General features: G+C 51.6%; 1 protein-coding gene across 2 annotated transcripts; it reads left to right on the top strand.

The window, feature by feature from the left end:
- Positions 1–4,451: 4,451 nt before the first annotated feature.
- On the top strand, positions 4,452–10,443 carry LOC306768855 (7SK snRNA methylphosphate capping enzyme-like). 2 transcript variants are annotated; one of them, XM_079257314.1, is made up of 9 exons: positions 4,452–4,569; positions 4,669–4,751; positions 5,978–6,362; positions 6,440–6,690; positions 6,765–7,062; positions 7,145–7,814; positions 7,884–8,096; positions 8,182–8,290; positions 10,136–10,443. In XM_079257314.1, the coding sequence occupies exons 3-9, from the start codon at positions 6,010–6,012 to the stop codon at positions 10,186–10,188; spliced, it is 1,947 nt and encodes a 648-aa protein (XP_079113440.1). In that variant the 5' UTR covers positions 4,452–4,569; positions 4,669–4,751; positions 5,978–6,009; the 3' UTR covers positions 10,189–10,443. The 2 variants fall into 2 exon arrangements, with proteins under 2 accessions (XP_079113440.1, XP_079113441.1); XM_079257315.1 differs by having other exon boundaries at positions 4,669–4,760.
- Positions 10,444–10,680: the final 237 nt, after the last annotated feature.

The raw sequence follows: 10,680 nt of genomic DNA, 5'->3' as shown, positions 1-10,680 counted from the left end.
CTGACCTCCTTCAGACCTCCTTCAGACCTCCATCTGACCTCCTTCTGACCTCCTTCTGACCTCCATCTGACCTCCTTCAGAGCTCCTTCTGACCTCCTTCAGACCTTCATCTGACCTCCTTCTGACCTCCTTCAGAGCTCCTTCAGACCTCCATCTGACCTCCATCTGACCTCCTTCTGCCCTCCTTCTGACCTCCTTCAGACCTCCATCTGACCTCCTTCTGACCTCCTTCTGACCTCCATCTGACCTCCTTCAGAGCTCCTTCTGACCTCCTTCAGACCTTCATCTGACCTCCTTCTGACCTCCTTCAGACCTCCTTCAGACCTCCATCTGACCTCCATCTGACCTCCTTCTGCCCTCCTTCTGACCTCCTTCTGACCTCCATCTGACCTCCTTCAGACCTTCATCTGACCTCCTTCTGACCTCCTTCAGAGCTCCTTCTGATCTCCTTCAGACCTCCATCTGACCTCCATCTGACCTCCTTCTGACCTCCATGTGACCTCCTTCAGAGCTCCTTCTGACCTCCTTCTGACCTCCTTCTGACCTGCATCTGACCTCCATCAGACCTCCATCTGACCTCCTTCTGACCTACATCTGACCTCCTTCTGACCTCCTTCTGACCTCCATCTGACCTCCTTCAGACCTCCTTCACACCTCCATCTGACCTCCTTCAGACCTCCTTCAGACCTCCATCTGACCTCCTTCTGACCTCCTTCTGACCTCCATCTGACCTCCTTCAGACCTCCATCAGACCTCCATCTGACCTCCTTCAGACCTCCTTCAGACCTCCATCTGACCTCCTTCTGACCTCCTTCTGACCTCCATCTGACCTCCTTCAGAGCTCCTTCTGACCTCCTTCTGACCTCCATCTGACCTCAATCAGACCTCCATCTGACCTCCTTCTGACCTCCATCAGACCTCCATCTGACCTCCTTCTGACTTCCATCAGACCTCCATCTGACCTCCTTCTGACCTCCTTCTGACTTCCATCTGACCTCCTTCTGACCTCCATCTGACCTCCTTCAGAGCTCCTTCTGACCTCCTTCTGACCTCCATCTGACCTCAATCAGACCTCCATCTGACCTCCTTCTGACCTCCATCAGACCTCCATCTGACCTCCTTCTGACTTCCATCAGACCTCCATCTGACCTCCTTCTGACCTCCTTCTGACCTCCTTCTGACCTCCATATGACCTCCATCTGACCTCCTTCTGCCCTCCATCTGACCTCCTTCTGACCTCCATCTGACCTCCTTCTGACCCCCTTCTGACCTCCATCAGACCTCCTTCTGACCTCCTTCTGACCTCCATCAGACCTCCATCTGACCTCCATCAGACCTCCATCTGACCTCCTTCTGACCTCCATCTGACCTCCTTCTGACCTCCATCTCACCTCCATCAGACCTCCATCTGACCTCCTTCTGACCTCCTTCAGACCTCCATGTGACCTCCTTTTGACCTCCATCTGACCTCCTTATGACCTCCTTCTGACCTCCATCAGACCTCCATCTGACCTCCATCTGACCTCCTTCTGACCTCCTTCTGACTTCCTTCTGACCTCCATCTCACCTCCATCAGACCTCCATCTGACCTCCTTCTGACCTCCTTCAGACCTCCATGTGACCTCCTTTTGACCTCCATCTGACCTCCTTATGACCTCCTTCAGACCTCCATCTGACCTCCATCTGACCTCCTTCTGACCTCAATCTGACCTCCTTCTGACCTCCATATGACCTCCATCTGACCTCCTTCTGCCCTCCATCTGACCTCCTTCTGACCTCCATCAGACCTCCATCTGACCTCCTTCAGACCTCCATCTGACCTCCTTTTGACCTCCATCTGACCTCCTTATGACCTCCTTCTGACCTCCATCAGACCTCCATCTGACCTCCATCTGACCTCCTTCTGACCTCCATATGACCTCCATCTGACCTCCTTCTGACCTCCATGTGACCTCCTTCTGACCCCCTTCTGACCTCCTTCAGACCTCCATCTGACCTCCTTCTGACCTCCATCAGACCTCCATCTGACCCCCTTCTGACCTTTCGAATGTCTTTTTCTCCAGATGACAACAGAAACATACAAGTCAGAACATTTATGTTCTACCACCTGATTAGTAGTGGTAGAACATAAATGTTATGCCCATCATGTCCTGAGGGACATGATGGGCATGGTGGACATGGTGGACATGATAGACACGGTGGATATGGTGGATATGGTGGACATGGTGGACATGATGGACATGATGGGCATGGTGGATATGGTGGATATGATGGACATGGTGGACATGATGGACATGATGGACATGATGGGCATGGTGGATATGGTGGATATGATGGACATGGTGGACATGATGGACATGGTGGACATGATGGGCATGGTGGATATGGTGGATATGGTGGACATGAGGGACATGAAAGACATGGAGGACACGGTGGACATGATGGACATGGTGAACATGATGGACATGGTGGATATGGTGGATATGGTGGACATGAGGGACATGAAAGACATGGTGGACATGATAGACATGGTGGATATGGTGGATTTGGTGAACATGATGGACATGGTGGACATGATGGACATGATGGGCATGGTGGACATGATGGACATGGTGGATATGGTGGATATGGTGGACATGAGGGACATGAAAGACATGGTGGACATGATAGACATGGTGGACATGATGGACATGGTGGACATTGTGGATATCGTGGACATGGTGGACAAGATGGACATTGTGGACATGATGGACATGGTGGACATGAGGGACATGAAAGACATGGTGGACATGGTGGACATGATGGACCTGGTGAACATGGTGGACATGGTGGACATCATGGACATGGTGGACTGGGTGGACATGATGGACATGACAGACATGGTGGACATGATGGACATGGTGGATATTGTGGACATGGTGGACATGAGGGACATGAAAGACATGGTGGACATGGTGGACATGATAGACATGGTGGACATGATGGACATGGTGGACATTGTGGATATCGTGGACATGGTGGACAAGATGGACATGGTGGACATGATGGACATTGTGGACATGAGAGACATGAAAGACATGGTGGACATGGTGGACATGATGGACATGGTGAACGTGGTGGACATGATGGACATCATGGACATAATGGACATGGTGGACTTAGTGGACATGATGGACATGGTGGACATGATGGATTTGGTGGACTTGGTGGACATAGCCGACATGGTGGACATAATGGACATGGTGGACTTAGTGGACATGAGGGACATGGTGGATATAGTGGAGATGGTGGATATGGTGGATATGGTGGACATGATAGACATGGTGGACATGATGGACATTTTCCTACCAAACTGCCCTCAACTCCAGCTGTAAACATCATATCATAACATTTATTAATTTATACGTTTAAAATGAGAAAAGTCAGAGTCTCCGTGTGGATAAACCTCTAAACTGGAAAAAGCTGCTTAAACCGTGGTGGAAACTTTATGTCTGTCAGGAGAGAGGAGTTTACGGTGTTTCTGGAAATGATGTTGAAGCAGTGGGAGAGAAGCTGCAGACATGTTTATACCACATAAATCACACCAACATGCCTCTTTGCCCTCAGCTTTACCTCCCAGGATTCACGTTTTCTTACGCAAAGTATTTTAACAGTGCTGGAAAACACGATAACATCTAGACTTATTCCCTGTCCCGCTACAACACAACTGAGTGGCACATCTTCTTTCAGGACGTGATTATCAGTTGGGAGTTTGTATTTCCTGGCAGTCCAAATTTAGGGAAAATATCTTACAGTAGGGAGTTCATGCACCAACAGTGACACAACAGGGCAATAAGCTCAAATCTCGAATGTGAAACATGTATTTGGTTTATTCACGATGATTTAAGTGCCTACAGTCAGCAGTTTTCTATTTCATTTTAGTTTTTACTTCAACATTGAAATGTTTTCATTTTCGCCTGTGTTTTTGTATCAGGCACAACTTCGGACACCTCTCCTTCAGGCCCCGCCCACTATGAGCCACCACCAATCAGGGGACCTCTTCAACCATTGAAGCTCTCTGATTGGCTACAGTTCGGGAGAGGCTTATCTGATTGGCTGTGTGAGCTGTCAGTCACGTGGCTGGCGCTGTCCTATAAAACCGCTGCCTCTGCGCGTCTTCAGACTGAGGGTAGCTACCAGTTAGTAGCTGGTAACGGATAGAGTTCTGCAAGTTTACTAGAAGTTACGACACACTCCGCGCGCACGCACGCAGGGACGCACGCAGAAAATCTGGCGTGAGCTCATTTTGACGCACATCACGTATTTTTTTTCAGTTTTACTTAAAGGGGCGTGTTAGCCTGAGGAGGCTAGCTGCTGAAGCTAACTGTTGTGGTGTGTTTCAGTAGTTCATGACGACGCGCCTGATTGGTGGAGCGAAGGGAAAGGGCGGGGTTATGTTCTCTTGTAGGGGAGGGGGGAGGGGGAGGTAGCCACAACACACACACACACACACACACACACACACAGGTCTGTTTCTGTAACACACACCGGGAGGTGGAGGTGTGGACGAGGGAAGACCTGCAGGACACGGTGAGTATGATCGATCCCAGACTGATTGATTATTGATCGCTGCAGCTCAGTGTCTCTATAACGAGTTTAATCACAGTTTGTCTCATGTCCCTCTGTCAGGACCCCGCTGGGTCGTCCCCACATCTCCTGAGTTAAAGCTGCCGGATCCAGAACCAGGACTTATTGATCCTCACCTGCTGAAGGTTAGAAAGGTGCAGATGATTAAGTACGTTTCCACCAAACTGGGTCAGAGACCTGACCCGGGTCCAGGTGGAACCTGCAGACCAGGGACCACCTGGACCCGGTCTCTGACCAGTCTGCCGGTTCCACCTGGACCTGGGACCCGGTCTCTGACTCGGGTCCAGGTTCCAACTGGTCCCTGACCCGGGTCCAGGTGGAACCTGCAGGCGGGTCAGACACCTGTTCCCTGGCCCGGTAGAATCTGCATCTGGGGTTCCTTCATGTCCCACAGGAACCAATCAGATTTCTTCACCCCTGAACCAATCCCAGAGCGGATCAGGTCCGGCTCTGCAGTCCACTAGTTATGTCTGACTAGTTAAACACAACTAGTTAAACAGAATTAGTAAAACAGAACTGGTTAAACACATCTAGTAGCCGGTTTAACTTCAACCTGGAATTAGTAAAACTTCCTATCCAGATTCAGACCTGGACCAGCAGAACTGGTTCTGATCCGGTTCTGCTGGACCAGTTTCCATATGCACCCGCTTTAGGACCCAGACCAGCAGAGCTGGTTCCTGTTCTGGTTCTGATCCGGTTCTGCTGGACCAGTTTCCATATGAACCCACTTTAGGACCCAGACCAGCAGAGCTGGTTCCTGTTCTGGTTCTGATCCGGTTCTGCTGGACCAGTTTCCATATGAACCCACTTTAGGACCCAGACCAGCAGAGCTGGTTCCTGTTCTGGTTCTGATCCGGTTCTGCTGGACCAGTTTCCATATGAACCCACTTTAGGACCCGGACCAGTGAAGCTGGTTCCTGTTCTGGTTCTGATCCGGTTCTGCTGGACCAGTTTCCATATGAACCCACTTTAGGACCCAGACCAGCAGAGCTGGTTCCTGTTCTGGTTCTGATCCGGTTCTGCTGGACCAGTTTCCATATGAACCCAGTTTAGGACCCAGACCAGCAGAGCTGGTTCCTGTTCTGGTTCTGATCCAGTTCTGCTGGACCAGTTTCCGTATGAACCCACTTTAGGACCCGGACCAGCAGAGCTGGTTCCTGTTCTGGTTCTGATCCGGTTCTGCTGGACCAGTTTCCATATGAACCCACTTTAGGACCCGGACCAGCAGAGCTGGTTCCTGTTCTGGTTCTGACCCGGTTTTGAACAGTGATTGATTGTATTGATTATCAATCGGCGGAATGTTCAGCTGATTGCGTCATCAGCCTGACTCCTCCCACCTGTCCTCTGATAGGCTGATAGATCATCAGGTGGAACGTGATCAGGATGTCGTTGGACCAGGATCCCGTCCTCTCTCCTGCGACGCACGTCTTCACCGTCCCTGTCAGCCTATCAGAACAGCCCCAGCTGACTAAGCCCCGCCCACTGGTTCCAGCTAAAAATGGCCTCCAGCTGGTGGGGGGCGGGCAGCACATTCTCCCCGCCCCCCCTCCACCTGGCCCGCGCATCGGGAAGCGTCGCTTCTCCATGGGGGTCGGCTTCAGGGGGGCCGCCAAGCGGCGTCGCCGTGCCAACAGCGACAGCCAGGCGGACCCCGTTCTGCCGAGTCACTTCCTGTTGGGCGGGAACATCTTCGACCCGCTGAACCTCAACTCGCTGCTGGACGACGACGTTAACAGGTGAGGCCGCTCTTCTTCTGCAACATTACCCTGCAGGGCTATGCCAACGGCGCTATGCTAACGGCGCTCCTCCTCAGGGCGACCAATCAGGAGACGCCCAAGTGCTCGCCCATGCCGTCCAGGAGCAGAGACCCCGTAGAGATCCTGGTTCCCCGTGACATCACTGACCCGCTCAACCTGAAGGGGGGGGAGGGGGATGGGGAGGTGGCGGGAGTCCTGCTCTCCCCCCTGAAGTCCAGGAGGAGACACCGCCACCGCCACCATGGAGGCGGAGCCGACGGCGAGAAGGAGGCGGTGCCGGCGCGGCTGTTCCGAGCAGGACTGACAGGTGAGCCATGAAGACATGTTGCCATGACGACTGCAGAGGTCAGCACGTCTTTACCGCCAATGTGTCCTCTGTAGTTGCCATGACGACCGCAGGGGGCAGCGTTTATGCGTCTCCTCTGTCCTGTGAACTCAACACCGCCATCACCTGTCGGGATGATGTAGCCCCACCCCCCATCCTGCCCAGGAGACACACCCACCCTCCTCAATGCCCCGCCCACAAGCCTGGGAGCCATGGTGACGGTCGCCATCGGAAACGGCGGCGCACCACGTCCACCAGATCCACGGAAGGTTTAGCGGCTGCAGTTCCCGCAACGCCTCCGCCGCTGCCGTCCAAGTTTCAGACTCCACTAGTGGGAGGGGCTAAAGCCGGCAGGTGAGCTGCTAGCCGCCGAACATGAGGTAAAACGCAGCTTGCTGATTGGGTGGTGCGGTCAGGTGACCTTTTTCTCTTCTAGGTGTGGAGATCCTCACCTTGGCTCCGCCTTTCCAACGCAGAGGAAACACAAGAACAAACAGCGATACCAGTACGGCAACCACAGCTGTTACTATGGTTACCGCGGTTTCTACGGCGACCAGCACGAAGGAGGGGTGGGCGCAGTGGAGGACCCTCGACTCCGCCTCCTGGAAGCTGATTGGTTCAGAGATAAGACTGTGCTAGATGTTGGCTGCGGGGCAGGTCACATGACTCTGGCTGTTGCCAGGAGGTTTAACCCCGCCCACATTCTGGGGGTGGAGCTCGACGAGAGGCTGGTCCACGCCGCCAAGCAGAATGTCAGACACTTCCTGTCACATGACCTGGTGGTGGCGGACAGGAGGAGGACTGGGAGGAGGAGTACAAAGACGGAGGAGGGAGGAGAGATGGAGGAGGTGGAAGGTGGAGGAGGAGAGAAAACAGAGGGGGAGGAGAAGGAAGGAGGGGGGATGGAAAAGGAGGAGGAGAAGAAGGAGAAAGGGGAGACTGGAGATGAGGAGAAGGTGGAGGAGGTGATGAAGCAGTCCTTGTCCCTCCTCTCCTTCCCCCTCTCCTTCAGGGTGAGTCGGGGTCCTCTCTCTGCCCCTCCCCTCCTCCTCCTCCCACCATCCTCCTCCTCCTCCAGGTTCCCTAGCAACATCACCTTCATCCAGGTGAGTCCCACTTGCCTGTTATGATCTGTTGCCATGGTTACAGCCTCACGTATGTGGCTCCTCCCACAGGGTGACTATGTGTCAGAGCGGGAGGTGTGGCCTGGGCAGGGGCGCTATGACATCATCATGTGTCTGGGCGTGACCAAGTGGGTTCAGCTGCAGTCAGGTGACGGAGGCGTGGTCAGACTGTTCAGGAGGGCCTATCAGAGCCTGTCGCCGGGCGGATTATTCCTCCTGGAGCCACAGCCGTGGAGCAGCTACGTTCACAGCAAGAGGGCCTCGGTAACGCCTCGCATACACCTGCAGGTCCAGGTGAGTCAGGTGACGAGGGTTCAGGTGCATCATGAACGTGCACGTTGTGTTTCAGGAAAGGACATTTCGTCACTACAGAAGTCTAAGGCTCAGACCCGAACAGTTCACCTCCTTCCTGACGGACAGCGTGGGCTTCAGCTCCTACAGACTACTGAAAAACACAGGTAAATACACGCAGGTAGAGGCGCGCAGGTAGACACCTTACCTGCTCTTAGCGGGGTTTAGTCTGGACTTCCTGTTCAATCAAGTAAATCACTTTACTCATCCATTTAATGGAGCTTAACGTTGGTTCAGGAGTCGCCTCTGCTGGGTTTTATCACAGCCAGGCTAATAACTAGCATCTCTGTTTGGCTTTAGCTCAGCCAAGCTAATAACTAGCATCTCTGGTGGGCTTTTGCACAGCCAGGCTAATAACTAGCATCTCTGTTTGGCTTTACCACAGCCAAGCTAATAACTAGCATCTCTGCTGGGCTTTTGCACAGCCAGGCTAATAACTAGCATCTCTGTTTGGTTTTAGCACAGCCAGGCTGATAACTAGCATCTCTGTTTGGCTTTACCACAGCCAGGCTAATAACTAGCATCTCTGTTTGGCTTTACCACAGCCAGGCTGATAACTAGCATCTCTGTTTGGCTTTACCACAGCCAGGCTAATAACTAGCATCTCTGTTTGGCTTTACCACAGCCAGGCTAATAACTAGCATCTCTGTTTGGCTTTTGCACAGCCAGGCTAATAACTAGCATCTCTGCTGGGCTTTTGCACAGCCAGGCTAATAACTAGCATCTCTGCTGGGCTTTACCACAGCCAGGCTAATAACTAGCATCTCTGTTTGGCTTTACCACAGCCAGGCTGATAACTAGCATCTCTGTTTGGCTTTACCACAGCCAGGCTAATAACTAGCATCTCTGTTTGGCTTTACCACAGCCAGGCTAATAACTAGCATCTCTGTTTGGCTTTATCACAGCCAGGCTAATAACTAGCATCTCTGTTTGGCTTTATCACAGCCAAGCTAATAACTAGCATCTCTGTTTGGCTTTACCACAGCCAGGCTGATAACTAGCATCTCTGTTTGGTTTTAGCACAGCCAGGCTAATAACTAGCATCTCTGTTTGGCTTTAGCTCAGCCAAGCTAATAACTAGCATCTCTGGTGGGCTTTTGCACAGCCAGGCTAATAACTAGCATCTCTGTTTGGCTTTACCACAGCCAAGCTAATAACTAGCATCTCTGCTGGGCTTTTGCACAGCCAGGCTAATAACTAGCATCTCTGTTTGGTTTTAGCACAGCCAGGCTGATAACTAGCATCTCTGTTTGGCTTTACCACAGCCAGGCTAATAACTAGCATCTCTGTTTGGCTTTACCACAGCCAGGCTGATAACTAGCATCTCTGTTTGGCTTTACCACAGCCAGGCTAATAACTAGCATCTCTGTTTGGCTTTATCACAGCCAGGCTAATAACTAGCATCTCTGTTTGGCTTTATCGCAGCCAGGCTGATAACTAGCATCTCTGTTTGGCTTTACCACAGCCAGGCTGATAACTAGCATCTCTGTTTGGCTTTACCACAGCCAGGCTAATAACTAGCATCTCTGCTGGGCTTTAGCACAGCCAGGCTGATAACTAGTATCTCTGCTGGGCTTTTGCACAGCCAGGCTAATAACTAGCATCTCTGTTTGGTTTTAGCACAGCCAGGCTAATAACTAGCATCTCTGCTGGGCTTTAGCACAGCCAGGCTGATAACTAGTATCTCTGCTGGGCTTTTGCACAGCCAGGCTAATAACTAGCATCTCTGCTGGGCTTTTGCACAGCCAGGCTAATAACTAGCATCTCTGCTGGGCTTTTGCACAGCCAGGCTAATAACTAGCATCTCTCTGTCAGGCTTTAGCCCAGAGAGGCTAATGACTAGCATCAGCTATCCTCATCATGCTAACATACGTGTAATCATCAGGTTTGCAGCTTCGTGGTGATTTTGATGTCAGCTAATACATCTGTGTGTGCATGTGTGGTCTTTCCAGGTGACCAGCGGCCAATCTACCTGTTCCACAAAGGCCACACCCACAAGAAGTGAGCTAATTAGGGCAGGATGCCATGCTGCTGACATCCAGGTTTTTCCATGGCAACAGCCTGTTGACAATGCGCTACATCTGGTTGAACAGGCTCATTGTTCCGAGTGAACGGTTTGCAGTCACATGACACTTTGAGCCAATGAGAGTTTCCTTCAGGAAGACCAGATGACCAGATCAGACTGAACTGAGCATGCTCATTGTGATCAGCTTCAGATGCATCTGTCGTGTGATTGGACCCTGGGTTTAGACAGGAAGTGACTGATGTGTTCATGTTTTTATCATAACTTTTCAGAATAAATAGAGCTGATCTGCTGCATCCTGTCTGGGCTTCAGATTCTCTGTCAATATCAGATTAATAATTAATGATTATTGTAAATGAGTAAACAGGTTCACCAACATCACAACAATCATCTGGAGTAAACACTGGAATGATCTCCTGCTTCAGATAACCGTAACCCCCTTCAACCTGACTTACCTTTCACTCCCAACCAGCT

The sequence above is a fragment of the Telmatherina bonti genome (genome assembly GCF_933228915.1).
Source record: "Telmatherina bonti genome assembly, chromosome: 18".
Taxonomy (NCBI): Eukaryota; Metazoa; Chordata; class Actinopteri; order Atheriniformes; family Telmatherinidae; genus Telmatherina; species Telmatherina bonti.
The sequence above is the reverse complement of the archived record's forward strand: the minus strand, read 5'-3'. Positions and strand labels throughout refer to the sequence as shown.

Excerpts from the sequence above, each read along its gene's own strand:
- LOC306768855 (XM_079257314.1), top strand. The coding sequence starts at position 6,010 with ATGTCGTTGGACCAGGATCCCGTCCTCTCTCCTGCGACGCACGTCTTC. Across the intron at positions 7,815-7,883 it reads GCAACATCACCTTCATCCAG|GGTGACTATGTGTCAGAGCG; the intron begins GTGAGTCCCACT and ends CTCCTCCCACAG. Across the intron at positions 8,291-10,135 it reads CAGACTACTGAAAAACACAG|GTGACCAGCGGCCAATCTAC; the intron begins GTAAATACACGC and ends TGGTCTTTCCAG.